General features: G+C 41.8%; 1 protein-coding gene across 9 annotated transcripts in view; it reads left to right on the forward strand.

Annotated features, from left to right (window-relative positions):
• The window catches only part of DMXL1 (Dmx like 1), a 90,514-nt gene extending 89,502 nt beyond the window's left edge, over nucleotides 1-1,012 (forward strand). For all 9 annotated transcript variants that reach the window (XM_086628868.1, XM_086628871.1, XM_086628869.1 and 6 more), the window contains 2 exons: nucleotides 72-289; nucleotides 656-1,012. In XM_086628868.1, coding sequence (XP_086484994.1) covers nucleotides 72-289; nucleotides 656-880 — 443 coding nt within the window. In that variant the 3' untranslated portion in view covers nucleotides 881-1,012. The remainder of the gene's footprint in view (nucleotides 1-71; nucleotides 290-655) is intronic.
• The last annotated feature ends 16,402 nt before the right edge of the window (nucleotides 1,013-17,414 follow it).

Consider the following 17,414-nt stretch of genomic DNA (forward strand, 5'->3'; position numbering starts at 1 on the left):
ATTAAAGTTAGTACTGTGAAACTGAAGTTAGTACTGTGTGCTTACTTAAATTACTTTGCTTTGCCTTTCAGCTTTTGTCTGTCATGATAGCGGAGCAACTGTGCTAGCATACGCTCCAAAGCATCAGCTATTGATATCTGGAGGCAGAAAAGGCTTTACCTGTATCATTGATCTTCGCCAAAAACAGCAGCAACAGTTACTCCAGAGTCATGATTCTCCAGTCAAAGCAATTGCTGTTGATCCTACGGAAGAATACTTTGTCACTGGATCTGCTGAAGGCAACATAAAGGTATTAATGAGCAGGAGGGAACAGAGATGAAGATGGTGATGATGTGTAAATTCAAAAAGAATCTTGCACAGGTGTGGAATAATCACATATGTCACACACTCTGCGTTTGTCCTCAATCCCGACTTTCAGATTTACTAACCAAATTACGAAACATTAGTCATACCTTAGTCCCTGTATATATTCCTTATTATAGAAAATTAATATTAACAACTGGGTCATTAGATTGCTATATATCTTTTCTTTTACAGTTAGTGTCAGAAAAATGAATGCGAAATGCAGTCCAGTTTCTCCATGACTCATTACTGGTGAATTTTAAGATCATGGTAATTATCCTTGTAAGAGATTCATGTTTTGATGCTTTTTCAGGTATGGAGTCTGTCTACATTTAATCTTCTTCACACTTTCGTCAATGAGCATGCTCGACAGTCTCTTTTCAGAAACATCGGAACAGGAGTCATGCAAATTGAGACAGGACCGGCAAATCACATATTCTCCTGTGGTGCTGATGGAACAGTAAAGATGAGAATCTTGCCTGATAGATTCAGCCCTTTAAATGATGTGTTAAAAAATGATGTGAAATTTATGATCTAATATTTTTCTCAGAACAGTGTATAACATTTGCCTTCTGCCATCCCTGAAAATATTTTTTTTCCTGGAACTAGCCAGCAAAGCAGATACACAATGATAGCTTGTGCCACAAAGATGCCTTCCCACCCACCCCCCCCCCCCCATAGTTAATACCTAGAGCTTTTAGCCCCTGATGCACTGATGCCTTAAAGATTAACAAGGTCCTTCAGATTTAGCCGTTGCCTAAAATGAAAGCTATACGTGACTCTGAATTATATACTTAGAATATTATTAAGATGTTACTGAAGTGGTGTACTCTTTGGTTACCCAGTGGTTACACTCCCACCTGGCGTGTGCCATCTGGGCATGGCCTCTCCTTATATTCAACATCTGGCAGCCTTCTAAAAGCAGGTCCATCCAAACGGAAACCTTAGATAACGTTACTCTTTCACTGTGGCAGCCATAACTGTCTCTCTTCTCAACTTATTTAGTCAGCCAACAATAAAAATGTATACCTATGTGCAGAAGGGAAACAAAGCCTGTATGAGTAGATCCTTCTGGCCATGCAAGCATTCATATAACGAGCCACTGTCTGTCTCCATTCCTGGAATCCAGGCTGTTTACCTCTTTAACTTGCCTGATCTCCTTCCTCTGATGCTAGGGTATAAGAAACTGAAGGATGTTCTGTAACTTGTCTTCTGTTCTATAGCTTGAATCACTGCCATCAGGATGGCAGGTTTACCTTTTAAAAAGAAATATATTTTTAACCCTGAACACTCCCTTTACAAAAATATGTAAATATTAATGGATATCTTCCTGGTAAACAGTCAAGATTATGTGTGAAGCTTTAGTCTTGATCAAAAAGATACAGGAAGATACTGCTTTAGAATATGGCACTAGAATTTCTTTAATAAACTATTTATTTACATGTCTGTAGAGGGAAAAAAAAAAACAACCTAATTTATTTTTACAGTTTTTCCAGTAAGACTTTTCTTTAGCCCAAAGATACTCAGTTAATTCTTAGCACTTATGTTTGTGTTTGTCTATGTTTCTGAAGTACTTTAAAAAAGGAAAAAGGAAGAAAGTTCAACAGTACTGTCAGTCTTTGTACTGTATGTTTGTATCTGATGTAAAATGAAAGAAAAAAGTTTTGAAAAGGATAGATGGATATTTTTTTTTGCCAAAATATTAAAACTGCCTAACTTAAATGTTTGACCAAATTATTAATGCACAAAGCCTCTACATTTTTTTTTTTTAGTTAGCTAAGAAGTGTTTCTGTAAGTATTTTGGTTTGCTTTTCCTGACTTGAGAGCTTGACAAAAGTTTAATTTGTAAATTAGATGTGAGGCTGGACTACTTGAATGCCAATGGTGTACTTTTTGTTAAAAGATATTTTGTGAAATATAGCACCAAGATATTAACTGTAAAATAAACTTGTCAAATTAGGAACTATGGGGATAAATAAAGCTTAGCAGAAATGAAGGGCTTGTAAAACGAACTTTGTAACATTCTCAGGATGCTTTTCTCTTAGGAATATAACGTTGTTTAAAAAGATTTTGTAAAATGTATTAAGGTCATTTTAAATGTATGTTTTGCAAGTTGCAGTGCAAACACTATGAAGGTTTTTATGCACATAACCTGACTTTTCAAATTGTGCAATAAAAAGAATGAGAATATTTTGCCATGAAGTGACAGCAGTTCAAACTGGTACAGCTGTTCAGTGATTCAATTGTAATTGTTCTTCCACAACACTTATAGATTGAAATCAAAATTGATATCAAAACAGTTTAAGTACAGTGATGGACCAGAAAAGTGACTGACTAAAAGTGATACCACCTTACAAAACATACTTGCCCAATGCATATGTCGTATCTGCTCAGTGGCTGAGTTTCTAATATTCCTTATTCTTACGAAAGAAGGAAAACAATGGAGTTAACAGTAGCACACTCCTTGAGAATCAACTGAAACCCTGACTTTGTAGCTGCTTGCTTATGTACATGCATTAGTTTTACGTACCCACTGAACTAACAAAGTTACGTTCAGAAAAGGAAAATGTGCGAAAATCCCGGCAACGTTACATAATGATGTCCTTGATGTTTTGTCCTTAAATATCTCATCAGCTTTAATATTTCAAGCTCAGTTTATTGTACTGGCAATCACTCAAAGCTGTCCTATCATCTGCGAGCTGAGCAGATTTCTGTATGTAATTTGCCAAGACGTACGATGTTGTCGTCATTTTTTCTGAGTAGAGCTGCACTATGAATAATCCTGGCGAACTTATGCTTATACCAGAAAAGTACTGACTGTGAGCAGGCATTTTGAACAACGTTTGTAGTTACCATAAGCTACTCTCAAAACTAAATTATGTAAAATCAAATGTATTTGCCACACCTTCATAATCTTCCCAATAAATCCTACAGAAACTCAACCTTCTAGGATTCCATGTTGCTGCTGCTTCGTTTACGAATCAGTTGTTTGCTTGTAAAATGTTAATAGATGTTTAATAATTATTGTAAGTCAGATTATCGGTAGCTTTCTTGTAATGATGGAGCTAAAATTATTTAACTTCTGTTGTATCTGAAACTTTCAAAGGGACACTCTCAACTTCAAATCTAGTCATTGGGGAAGAGCTGAACTCAAAACTCTTCCAGCTGTTGCCCTTAAGGTCTACTGACTTTTGTCCTCCGGCAGTTGATGCTTTCTCCCTGTTGCTATGCAAGTTACTCAAACAGAAGAGTAATAGTGGCTACCCAGGGTTCTGTGCTTGAAGTAGCCATGTGCACAAATTGAACTTAAAATTGGCATTTACCAGTGCTTGATCAACATAATTCCATGTCCAGACAATGTAACTTAGCTTGTAGTTGATAATGTCCCTTTTAAAAACCATGGACTAGCAGTTGTGACTGTGTTTGTCTATGTAGCAATACATAATGCAATCAGAGTGTGTCATTCTTGTGTTGCTAATTGATTAAGTTACCTCAAACAGATCTATGATCTAACTCTAGTGACTTGTGAGAGTTAAAACTCTGGCCATCTGGGTACTTAAACTGGCTTGCTGTGTGACTTTTAACCAGAAAATTCTCAGCTGACAGCTGATGTTGCAGGATGTTTGGGGATAGATGGAGAGGTAGAATAGATGCAGATTTTGTACCACACTGCTGTGGCACAAGGTGAGCTTATACATGTTCTACTGCATTTTAGGAACCTCGCCACCAGTTACAGGAAATAAACTGCTGAGATATCCTACATTAGGTACCACTCCCTTCCTCTTAAGAGCACCCAGCATTAGCTTAGTTGCAATAGGTATGAAAAAAGCAACAATGATTAAAAGGAAAAAGGCTTGGAGACGATGTGTTCTCCAAGGTAGTTTTTTCAAATGTTTATTTTTACTAAAAATAGCAAAACCACTTCTAATGGCAAGTTCAGCACACTGATCAAACTACTTTCTATAAAATAAAGATATTGATTTACCAAGTTTCTTGGTGTTTCTTATTCCTCCTCAGTTATAGCTCTAAAACCTGCACGGTTTTGATCTTTATTCTTCCCTATGTTTTTTTTTTTAATGCCTTAGCTTTCCTTGTATTAGCTTTTTGATGTTTTGGGTGGTTGTTTTTTGGGGTTTTTTTGTGTGTGTGGATTTCTTTTAAAAACAACAACAAAAAAATCAGTGCCTAACCATCCGTTGTAATTAGTTCTAAGTCATTTCTCAGTGGAATGAGGTGGATGTAGTGATGGTGCTTTCAGTTGACTTCTTCCACAACTAACTTTTTTAGCCTCTTGTCTGCTTCGTGTAGGTCTTGGGGTGCTCCACCTTTCTAATGTCCCCACCTCCAGAAGAGATACAAAGATGAGGGCCCCTATTCTCGTTACACACTAGGCAGCAAGGTGCTGCGAAAACTAAAAATACCTCGGCGTGCAGCTCCGTAGAACGAACGAAGAATTTTATGTGGGGTTTTCCCTCGCAATAGTTCTAACTCCTTTGGTAGCAAAGCACGGAAAGAACCGAAGAAAAGAGTTACCCCCGAATCTGATGCCCTTTGCAGGCGTGTTCAACCCCCTCTCCTCCGCCTGATGCTTTCCTCGGCGTGTGCCCGGCGGGCGTGCGGTCGAACCGAGCTGCCTCCCGCCCCAGTGCGAGCTGCTCGGCGAGACCGGTGCCGGCGGGAGTTTGGGCGGGACTAGCGACGGGCAGCCGGGCGGGGGGCACGGTGCGCGGCCTCCCCGCTCCCCTCCTCGGGGCCAGCGGCAGGCAGAGCCGCCCCGCTCCCGCCCGCCCCGCCCGGGCCGGGCCGCGCCCCGCCCCGCCCCGCGGCGGGAAGAGCCGGCGCTGCCTCCGCAGCGCCCGGACCGCCTCGGTAGCGCAGCTCCCGCCGCTCCCGCCGCCAGCCCCGAGGAGGCGCCGCCGCCCTCGCCCCGCGCCCACACAGTAAGTGCCCGCGCTCGGCGGCGCGGGGTCCCGCTGCCCGCCGCATCGGGACGCCCCGTCCCCTGCAGGAGGGAGCGGGCGATGGCAGCAGCTCGGTCCGCGGCGGGGCGAGCCCGCGCCCGGCCGCGCCTCAGCGGCAGGGCGGGCTGGGGCCTGGCAGCCCGGCGGTGCCTCGGCAACTTCCCCGCTGAGGGGGCGGCGTGGGCGCCTGCGTTGGGGCGGACTGGACCGGACCGGACCGCACCCCGGAGTTACTCGGGGCTCGGCATGAAGGGGTGAAATGCGGTGGCCGGGGCGCAACTCGGGAAGCCCCCGCGGTGCCGGGGCCGCCGCGCTTCGCTGCCGCCTCCTGCCCCGGCGGCTCTCGGTGCTGCGGAGCCGCGCCGCCGCGCCGGCACCACCTGGGAGCGGCTCCGGGTGGGAGCTGCCCGAGAGCCATGGCGTTGAGAGTTTCGTCACCCACAAACGCGTTTGAGTGGAAGCTGTACATGGATTTACGTGGGGGGAAACCCAACCGCCTGCCTTCCCTCTGTCGCCCTTCCCGGGCAGCGGGGCAGTTTTCTGCTTTTTTTTCCCCAGAAATCTTGCCGGTTTTGCCCTTGTCAGGGTGTGGTTGCGCACGCACGAAACAGATCTGTAGCTCTTGAGGCCGGGGCGACGAGTGCGGTCACGCTGCCGGGTCCTGCGAGGTGCTGGTGAAAGACGAGCGTTTCGGAGACACGCGAGTTTGGTTTTGAAAAACTCCTATGAAAAGTTCCGCCAGTAAACTTAGTTTGTACCTTGTTTGCGTGCTGCCAGTGAAATAAGAGGCTCAGTGCGCCGTTTTCCCTTTCAGAAACCTGGATGGACGGTCGGGCGCTGCGTGCTGGCGGTCCGTCTGTCCCTTAGAGGTGCGTGGTCGCCCGCACGCACCGGTAAGGCACAGTGAGCTCCAGATGGTGTTTCGCTCTGAAACAAGTGTCTTGTTTCAGTTACGCTCCTTCGCGAATCATTTCGCGTAAGTGAGTATTGAAACTGCTCAGTGACGAACTGCCCGGTCCAAACTTCTCCAAGCAGCCAATGCGCCGGGTGAGGAGCCGCCGGTTGCGCTCGCTGGCTGCGTTGGCTGCTGCCCGCTCTGCTTGTCGCTGGTCAGCGCTCGTAGGAGACTTGCCCGGGAAGAGCACTGATAGAGGATCCGGGCGCTTGCAGCCCTCGCTACAGCAGACTAGCCTTTCGGCCGCCGCACACCACAGGTCCGGCCTGAAAAGCGTTGCTGGTCTGAGCCTAATTGCTCCTGGGCATCTCTGTGAGGTCCAGAGCTACCGTTCCTCACTGGCAGACCCAAGGCGGGTGTTGCAGGGGCAGCACGGGTCAGGCTGTGCCCTGTCTAGAAAGGCAGCGTGCCCAGCCCGAGTCCTGACCCTGCGCTCTCTTCCTGTTGCCGTGGTGGGAAACACATTAGATAGGCGAATGAATGTTGTTTGAAAACATAGCAGAAGCCGTTGGTGCTGTGCGTTGCTTATAAATCTTCCATTTTATGGCTTTTGGTGGGAGTCTCTATTTCTTTGTGGTGGAAGTTTGTGATTACTATTTCTGTGTTGCAGTGATTCATGAGCATTTTACTAAACTTTGGAGGCAGTGCAAGTCTCAGCTATTACAACTCGAAATTAGGCTGAATTCATTCCTTTCTTCATCATGCTACTTATATTGTGGCCATGGATTAGTAACGCAAAAATGTAACGTCGTATGTTTGCAGCCTTCAAAGTTTTAACTTAAATAAACAGGCAGGTAATGCATGTGCTGCGTGTTACATGAGGAGGATACACTTTCACCTTTGCCTCGTGTGAAAAAAAAAAAATGATAATGAGGGGGAGAAAAAAACTTCCTCAAGGGAATAAGCTGCTCCAGTTTTAGGAGAGGTGTTTGGATGTTCCTCACTGCTTCATCCCATAAGTCTGTTTTCTAAGAGGTAGGAATCATCTGCTGTCTGTCAAATAAACAGCATAAAAGTTTCTTGAGGTTCTAAACAGGAATTGGTAAGGAAAAAAAAAAAACAGAGAGGAAGAGTTTTGCAGTGGAAGGAGGCCCAAGACCTTTATTTGGAAGACAAAATTTGGTGAACTTGGATCATGTTTAGAAGTAGGAAGAAGGAACTAAAATGATCTAGTACATTTACATACTTATTTTCGTATAACCTGGAAGCAAACTTCACATGGAATATTATCAAAATAAAAGTTACAGTGCAGATATTTGCAGAAGCACAAGACACTGAGGCTTGAAATGGAAGTTGCTCATGGTGCCCTGACAACAGGAAGCTGCTCATTTCCGTTAAATATAGCCTAATCTGACTAAACCTAGATTTCAGTGTACTTTGTGGCTTAATTTTGCCTGTTTTGAGTTTTCTATAATTCTTGCTGCTAGGTAAAGAGTAATAATTGATGCATCAAATGGCTGGGGAAATAATCAAATGGTTGAGAAATCTCAACCTTGGTCAGCTTCTTATTTCAGTGCATCAAGACGAGTCCTCCAAGTGATGGATGGTAAAATGCCTAATAAACTTTAAAGCAGACAATGCATCCCTACAGATTATTTTCACACAAATAACAAAAGTGATGAATAACAAAGCATGATATGTGAACAGTAGCTGGTTTGAGAGAAGTTATGTCTTTGTGGCAAATTTTCTTCCAGGTTGCAGATGCTCACTCTTGAGTTTACCTCTTAATAGAGGTTTTGGCTTAGAATTTCCCTGTATTTTTTTTTATTAATTCTTATATGTGAACAATAAAAAGACAAAAGGAAAAAAAACCTGCTTAATCTAAATGGTTGGTAGTATGTTTTCCATAGTTTTTACTCTATTGAGATATAATACAAGGCATATGGACTGTACTTTACTTTCTTTTTTTTTATTCTTTTTTTTTTTCATCCTTTGTAGGTACGTTTCTTGCCATTTCTTGTATTTTCCCACCTTTAGGTACATCATTCAAAATACTATCATCTTCCTCCACAGGCAAATTTTTTATCCTTTTCTAAGTTAGGTTTTGTGGATCAGATTGATCTGATGAAGAAAACAAAATTTAACTGAATATTAAGTACATCAGAAGAATTTTCTCACAGGAAAAGTATACCTTAGATACAGTTTATCTTGAACAAGCATCAAGACATACTCCAGTGATATGTATCTCAATTTAACAAATTCTGGTACTCTTATGTGTTGTTTGGAGTATTGATAAACAGAATGTGGTGCTTGAAGAGCTGATGATTTAATGGCAAAGTAACTTAGGGACTTTTTAAGATCGTTTGGGGTTTTTTAGTGTGTGTGTGTCTATATGCTGCTCACAGCCATGAGCAGCCATGTTGTCTTTTTGATCTGTAATAGAAACATTTTTCAACTGTGATGTAGCAAAAAATCTAGCCCTCTTTATTCGAGACTGGCTTCATAATCAAAGAAAGTGAATATGACCTGAAATTAGTTCCACGTTTTTTTTTTCCCTTCTGCCTCCAGCATCTTCAGATCATAAGACCCAGAATAAATGTTTTGTGTGGTCAAGTAGAAGGCAAGATGGCATTTTGTCAGTTAAGCAAGCGAGCAAGAAGTTCCGCTTGGCATTTTTACACTCTCAAGTAATACTTTGCTTAGACCGACCTCACCCCCACTGAGAAGTGTCAGCTCTGTGCCCTGAGATGAGGTATGTAATTTGCAGAGCAGTAGCACATGCCCCTTTCATTAGCACCTCTAACAAGTCTCAAAGAAGAGACATGATATAAATTAAAAGCTGATAATCATGCGCTTCAGGTGCTGTTTTCTGAACCAACTGCTGCCGCTGTTGCTTGGAGCCAAAAACATCACTTCTTTTTCTTTATTTCACTGTGGTGGTTGCTGGGAGCTCTGCAGCAGCCTTGAATTTAGTAAGGTGGGTGCGTGAGATGGAGTATCAGTCAAAATATGTACCCTTTAAACGATGCAAGTTAAAGCTATTCCTTAATTTCAGTTCTGGTTTTGCTTAGAAACCCAGATGATGGAAAATAAGAGTCTCAGCTCTTGAGCAAACCTTACAAGGACTTTGGAGGTGTTACAGGCCTTTTAGATGATAAAACCATTAGTTGGCATTGGTAAGCTAATAAGATGCATGTTGAGGATTAAGTCCAGAAGATACCAGTACCAAAATTTGCATTTCTTTCAATGCTTTCTCATTAACTAAAAGCGTATCTCCTAATAGGTGAATTTTGGTACTAAATATGCCTGGCTTAATCCAAGATCTCATTTTCCTTCCAGAAATAGGGTTGGGTATTTTTAAAGATTTGGTTTTGAAGTTCAGTTTATATTATAGGATCAGCAAAACTGGAGATGTTAAAAACCCAGCTTTTTCTTCCAATTTTTGCAATAATGCAGTGAAGGATACAGTAGTGTTACCCTGTGGAAACCAGGCTGGGTGCAGTGGTTGCTAATGGTAGTTATTTGGATACGTGTCTGACCATGAATGGTAGTTGTTAAATCATCTGGGGGTGGTGTGTCTGAGCAGTGGGCTGGGCTCTCTACATCCACAGCAGAGTATTTGTCCCGTTTCGTGTCTCTGTCTGGAGGCCCCAGAATTCAGAAAGACCTGGTGGGGATCATGTCTGGCATATGAATTTGATATTTATTACCTGGATCAACAGCAAAATTTTTATTGTGTGGTGTGCTGAAGCCTTCCTCAGTGAATGGCTTAATTTTTGCTTTATTGTCACAGCTTTATGGGGGGCACGTCTGAATGCTGTACCCTGGCTAGGGAGCTAGTCTTGAGAGCAATTCAGGAAATGGGAGAGCAAAGCAAACTGTTTCAAACAAAAGTGGATGGTGTTTGATGGTTGAAGATTTTACATGCTTACTTTCTCTTAGTGTCTTTGTCTGATATTTATAATCTAACTTTCTGCTAATCAGGTGTTTTTATAGAGACAATAGGTTTTTTCTTGTTTGATGTTTTGTCTGCAAAAGTTACTGGGGCTCCAACACGTTTAGGGTTGGCTGTCCTAAATAGCTGAACTGAAGAAAAACCCATAACTATAGTCCGTGTTGTTCCTCTGTGTAGCAAATACATGTAAAACGATAGAATATGTTAAACTGTAAGGTACTGAGAAGTGGGAAAATAAGATCTAAACTGAGAAAGCATACCAGCACGTGGTTGTCTTCAAACACGTTTGTCCCTTGAGCTTTGAAGTTGGAATACCTAATCTGTGAAGGAATTAACAAACCTCTAGTTACTAGTAACTGACTTTCAAGCCCTCTATCCTCTCTAGCATACGTATGACGCACGGATAACATCATAAAACTGGCTGTCTTGAAGGGCATTTTAAGTAATAAAGTAGTAAGTGATCCAGGAAGTCAACGAGAATCTTTCATCTGTTAGGGGAAAAAAAAGGTTTAAGAAGGAGATAATTTTATTCAAAGACATGCTTAAGTGGAGTTTGTCAAACAAAATGCTACCACATTTCAGTGATTAACAGAGAAATACAATGTCTGTAACTACTCTGATTCTCCATGAAGATGAATCTCCCGTTAGTTTCTAGCTGAAGTAAGTTGTTTTGGATCCAATTCCCATATAGCAGTTTCAGCCACTTCCAATTCGATAGGCAGTACTAAGCTATCAAAAGTATGTTGTTATTACTGCAGAAAATGCTACTTGCCTGAAGAACTTATTTTACCTACAAGTACAGCCGAAGTTCTGGAAGTTAATCTGGAAATCCTGAAAAAAATATATTAAAAGTAGTTTTCAGGCAATAAGGAACATTCTCAGTCAAGTGTGTTTTGTGGCTGTGCTAGCCAGTGCTCCGGGCAGAAGGATACTGCTGCTGTCACTCAGTCCTAAGAGAATCAAAACCTTAACTTCCTGCTTTTGCCAGTTCTGCAGAAATCCGGGACATAACCAAGTCATTGGCGTCACTGAACATCAGTTGTGAAATGCTCCTAAAATGTGATTCCACTTTTTTGTTACAGTGTCTGAAGTGAATAGCTGCCGCTTGATTTACTGAAAGCATTCTGGTGTTATTTTTGTACAGATAGCTACTAAGGTGTTTTTGGTGCTGCTTTGCTTTGAGGAACAAAGAGGAAGTTGCTGCTATGTTAATTAGTATTAATAAAGCATCACAGTTTTATATGAAATGGTCAGTTTTTAGAGCTCTCTGCTTTACACTGTGGTTAACTAATATGAAATACATACCTCTATCCTTCCCAAAAGATTTTGTAGATTTTTAGATTATTTAGTGTAGTTTCAGAATGTTGTAGAGAACTACTAGTTGGCACTGGAAGGTACCTGTGACTTTCTGACTCATCTGCTGCAGAAGATACTCTCCAAGTGGTAAGTATGTGCAGGCATAAAAAAACCTAGATAAGTCTAGTTAAATAGCCCGTAATTAAGCTTTGATTGTTGAGCCAATTCCGAGTATTCATAATCAAACGTGTTTATTTATGATATCTTTCCACTTTTTTGTAGAAGAGTATTTGTTTTGTGTATTTGCTTAGTTTATTTTCTTTAGTGTATTAAAGTAATTTTCAAGTCTGTGGAGGAACCCTTGCCCACCTTCAGCTCATCCCACATCCCTCCTCCTCAATTGGGAACACAAACTCTGCATTTTAATCAGCTGCACTTCAGCTGAATTTTGTATTTCATGCTTCTTTACAAGGTGAAACAAAAATTTAAAAAATTGTTCAGCAAATATTTTTTTAAAAAAATTACAGCTCACCTTCATGTTTTATAGTCAATAAATGTCCATATTAAGATTTTATCTAATTCTGCTGTGTATACAACTGTCTTTATGACTACTAACTGCAGAATTGGTTTATTTAAAAAAAAAGGTAAAATTCCTCTTCTGAGGATACCTCGCCAATCTACTTAGAGCTTTATGTCCTTGATATGTTTTAATTGTCGAGTTTACTTTAATGAAAATAATTTGCTACTGTTACGCCTCCAACTTGCGATGTTTGGGATTCCAGACATAAAACCTGTTTCTCAAGTAGTCTAGGCATGATCTTATTTATGGTATTGCTAGCACTTTTAGCTGTGTTCTCTTTTTGGCATGAGTGGAATGATTTTGTAAACAGCTGGGGGGAGTTAGTGGCATGTGGAACTTAATTATGCTTTTTATGAGATTAAAAAGTAGAAGCCTTTTGCATAAGATACAAGGAAGAAAAGAAGAATGTAAATAGAGAGTAGAGCAAGAGAGACAAAGCTGAGCTTATTTTAGGAGTCTTGATGTTTGCTTAGCTGTCCAAAACTTTGTAAGTCAAGTCAGAAGAAAGCAGTTGGTAACCCTTCTTTTTAGCTGATTAATTATGGCTGTTATTACAGTGAAAAATTGAATAATACAGCTCAAGAACTTTTTGTATCTGTGCTGTTCTTGAAATTTTTGTGTAACAAAAATCATCGCTGCATTTTTTGTGTAACAAAATCGAGAAGCTATGTTGTTTTATTTTTTTGTTAACCTTGTGATGCAAACTGACTGTCTTGCAGAGAGCTAAGGTACAGATCTGCATTGGTGGGATAATAGGTTTAATATTTTATATTTCCCCTCCCATAACTTCTTATAATTGCTTAGTAAAAGCAATTATATAAAATGCATGAGGTTCATTTGTGGGGATATCTCCTGCTGAGGTCTCAAGTGGAATCAGGATGCGTGTATCTGAACATCTTCCTGTGGTTTCCAGCAGTTTCAAGATAATTTAAACACACTGAGGGGAAGCTAATGGTTTTTCTCTGTTTGACTGTAGTTTTCTTTTCTTGTATTGCTGAGCAGTATTTAATCTTAATAATAATATGCATAAATGACAGAATGCTGTAGCCTCCTGTCTGATGAAATAACGCAATAAGGTAAAACACATCTGTTACTATAAATAGTGGAATGGGGATCTTGATACTTTTTTTTTTAGCTGCCAGCCCTTTTTTTTTTCCCCAGTAGCTGACAACATACTGATAGGTGGAATTGTTTCTTGTTTAAAGATTTCATTCTAGAAGCAGTTTATATTGTACTTCTGTATTTCCATGAATTTCGTATCAAGGTCTTATCTACTACTTTGTGAATTCAATTTATTATTTCCAGGCAAATCCACTTAATTTCTTATCCATTAAAATGTTTGCTGTAGTACTTCAATGTATTAGGTTAGCCTCACGTTAAAGAAAAAGAAATCTGCAAATCCATTTATGCTTGGAGCTTTTGAAAAGTCATACAAAAGTTACATATAGCATTGAATAATAGCAGAAATGTGATTAATCTTTGAATCGTAGAGAAATTTCTGTAGTCCAAGCTGTGAATTTGTGTTGTGCTGGTCTGCAAAACACACTGGTCAATGATGCAGAAAGTATGCTGATTGTGACCAAATGCTCTTGTGCAGATTTGCCAGCAGTGTTTGCTGTACGAGTCTTTTTGAATGTGCAGGTGGGTCGTTTAAAGGCACTTGAAATGTGGACTTTGTTGTTGGTACCAGGAGGATAACTGGGGAATAGAAGAGGACGAGTACTGGATGTGAAGTCAGTGATAGGCAATAAAATACTGTGTATGTTTTTATACAAATGTAGTCTCAGATGATGGGCAGTTTATATATTTCTTCTTCAGATGTTAGGCTGAATAGGAGAAAGTACTGGAGTCTGGATTATTACAAAAAGATTGATCTATTGAAAGTGTGTTCCAGGTGACATCAGGATACGAAGAGCACAGAATGTGGCCCTTACTATTAACTGCAGTTGTACAGTGCTGTCCCTATTCTCTGTCATCCCTACACGCTGGTTGTTGCCTGTGTTTTCCAATATGCTTTGTGTAAGTGTTTTTTTGTTACTGAGAAACTTCTAAAAAACCTACAGGTATTTCAGCATACTCATTTTCTAATCTCTTGCTTTAAAATGTAAGATCTTTGAAAAAATAAACCTCTTGTTTGTGTAAAGATTCTGCTTTACAAGAAGTACCCATTTCTAGGTATCGAGGCAGGTATTTATTTTTAGTGGCCGTAGAACATAGTGTATTGAAAACATTTTCAGAGTGTTTGGGTCCAGCTGATGGGAAGTCAGCATTTGAGACCTAAAACCAGAGTATGTGCTGCTGTTACGTACACAGGAAACCATGGCAGAAAACGAGCCCTGTTTTCTGCTCGAGCACAAGAGGTTGTGTGTAGGTGACTGAGTTTGGGGAGAGGGAATGTATCTGTTGTGGTTTAACTGGCCAGCAATGAAACACCACGCAGCCGCTCACTCACCCTCCCCTGCCGCTGGGAAATGGGGAAGAAAATTGAAGGGGAAAAGGGAAGGAGACTCGTAGGTTGAGATAAGAACAATTCAATAATTGCAGTAAAATATAATATAATAATGTTATATTATTACAATTTAAATTATTATTTTATGCAAAGGAGTGATGCATAGAGTAACTGCTCGCCACCTGCTGACCAATGCCTGGTCCATTCCCAGATAGCGATCCCGAAACAGAGAGATCCTGAAATTGCAATCCCAGAAAAAAGAACAAGTGAAAGAGCTTCCCAGACAACTCTCATCTATATACTGAGCATGACATTGCATGATGTGGAATATCTCGTTGGCCAGTTTGGGCCTCAATACTAAGCCTAAGCTCAAATCCTGACTTAGGAGTTGTGGGTCCGTGGCTCTGGCTGTGTTCCCTCCCAGCTTCTTCTGCACCGGCACACTTGCAAAACATGGGAAGTTGAAAAAGTCCTTGATGTCCTAGCAACAACTATAGATATCAATGTGGTATCAACATTCTTCTCATACCAAATCCCATACTAAATCCAAAACAGCACTATCCTAGCTACTAAGAAGAAAACTAGCTGTACCTCAGCCAAAACCAGGACAGTATCATTACAGTAGACTTTGAAATTTAGTTTTAAAATTGTTGGAGAGCTGACCTCTATACTAGCCAATCTTAAATGGAGCCTGCACCGTTTAACAATCTAACTGTCTATTACAAGTGTATGTGAGAAGAGTAGCGCTGGAGTCCATAGCTAAAACTGCAGTTATGACTGATTTCACCTCTATTTGTCTTACAGCCACGTTGTTTAAAAAGTGAATAGTTGCAGCACAAATCTGAAAGCGACTGTTCTGTGTCTTCATGGCAATAAATACATTGAGGGAGAAGAAGGGCAATTAACAGATAGGCAAACTGATAAATAATTAGCTAGGAGGAGTGAATTCAGAACTTGATAAAATAGTGGGATAGGGATAAGGAGAAGTTTTGAGGAGCTTAAATAAACTTCTTGAGACCAAAACCAAAAGACTGAAAATAAAAGTTTCATGTATGTTTAAGGATTTTTTTTTTCGGGCATGAAGAGCTGGATAACATCATAGTAAGGTAACATAAAGGTAATGAAAAACATTTGACAGCAGTGCCAGACAGGGGAGAGGTCTTTCAAAGCCTCTTCATGCTACAGAAGTGGTTTAGATAGCCAGCGTGACAGTCTGAAACTATCTGACAGTGCAGTTTTTTCTGTGCTCGGTGAACTAAAGGCTTGCTATGAGAAAGCGATAGAATCAGTGAACTGAAGCTTTTCTAGATATTATTTCCGTTTTGAGTTGATATGAGCTGAAAACACTTCAGGGAATTTCACTGTGGTAAAAACATGTTGATTCCTTGTTGGCTTTAGAGCGCGCACTCACAACAGGAAAGCTGGCAGACCCCACCTGTGCCATCAGCTGAAGCTCAAATCTGGGGCGAGGCTCTTTGTGAGGGTCCGTAGCTGGTGTGGTGCCGTGGACCACAGGACACATGGAGCAGAAGCACCTGGTGCACCGCGACTGTTGTGGGCAGCCCCCATCTTCTGGGAGTGTCTCCTGCAGGGGGGCAGGCACATCACATAAAGTGCCTTGCAAAGCCCCAGCATGTATCATCAGATTGTGGTTGTCTACCTGGAGTAACGCTCTGCCTTCGGTAATGCTCCAGTATCAGACAGGGGTAGTTGTCTCTCCTGTGTTCAGGTGGGCCACCAAGTACAAGTCATCTGAGATTATGCTGCGCAGCTGAGGGAAACAAACATTTTCTCAGTTGGTGCTACACAGACGGTGTGAGGAGTGGTGGCCATTGCTTAGTTTCCTCTGCTCAGGTAAATTCAACTGAAGTTCCCTCAAGGGCAGCGCTACTGTGCCTGACTAATTTGGAGGCAGTCTGTTCAGGTGCTTAGTGTTGCTGCAGGGTCACCTTGAAAACAACACGCCTTAAGCTTGTTTGTGCCTTAAAAAAGACCATGTTGTAATGATGATTTTCAAGTGATGGATCGAGTGCTGCTTGCTGAAAGCTTTGTGTCGGGCTAGCAGAAGCCCTGCGTAGTCAGAGCTGGGAAATCCTGTGCTCTGGATAACCCCCCACCCCACTCTCAGCCTCTTTTATTGAAAGAAAGTACTAGGAAAGCAACTACTTTCTCCAAAATTAAACATATAAAGACCTGTTAGGCCCTGCTAGAATTTTAAGTTAAAAAGCATATCATGATGTTATCTGCTCTCTTCTCCATGTGTAGCCACAGAGCATCTTTGACCATTTGTTCAAGTCACCAGTGCTGGTCACCTTAGTTTGGCATCGCAGTCCTTTACAAGCAGCTGAAGACAGGATCACCTAAATGGGTCTGCCTGAGGAACAGGTAACTCTCAAACAACAGTTTGACGGTATTTCCCTGGGTGGTACATTGATTGCTATGTCTGTTTACATAGCATGGTGGTAAAGTTTCAGAACTTCTCATACAAAAGTTGCGTCTACGTGTAGATGATTTGAGAGCTGGAGCACCCCTGTTGTCTGTGACGATTGTAAGAGATGCACTGTTGAACGTACTGTCATGGTTTGATGTGGAGGGGGGGGTGGTTCTGGTGGCAGGTTGGTCCCTGTGACCTCCCCGGTTTTGGAACTGGGTTAGGCTTAGTTCTGGCCACCAGATCAGACTGCCATCCCCCTCGGGATTGAGCCAATAGGGCACCTCTGCGAATTGCCCTATTTAAGGCAGGACAAGGGAACCGGAAAAGGTGCTTCGCCCAGGATCGAGCAGAGAAGGGAGGAGGGCACTGCCCCCGCTCCCTGACTCCCAGCCGGGCAGCTGCCTGCGTCGGGCCGGCGCCGCCCACGGAGAATGGCGGCGGCGGAGCCAGCTGGGGAACTCGGGGGCATCCCACTCCCGGGGTGCCCACTGGGCTGAGTTCA

The sequence above is a fragment of the Tauraco erythrolophus genome, chromosome Z (genome assembly GCF_009769465.1).
Source record: "Tauraco erythrolophus isolate bTauEry1 chromosome Z, bTauEry1.pri, whole genome shotgun sequence".
NCBI classification, from domain to species: Eukaryota; Metazoa; Chordata; class Aves; order Musophagiformes; family Musophagidae; genus Tauraco; species Tauraco erythrolophus.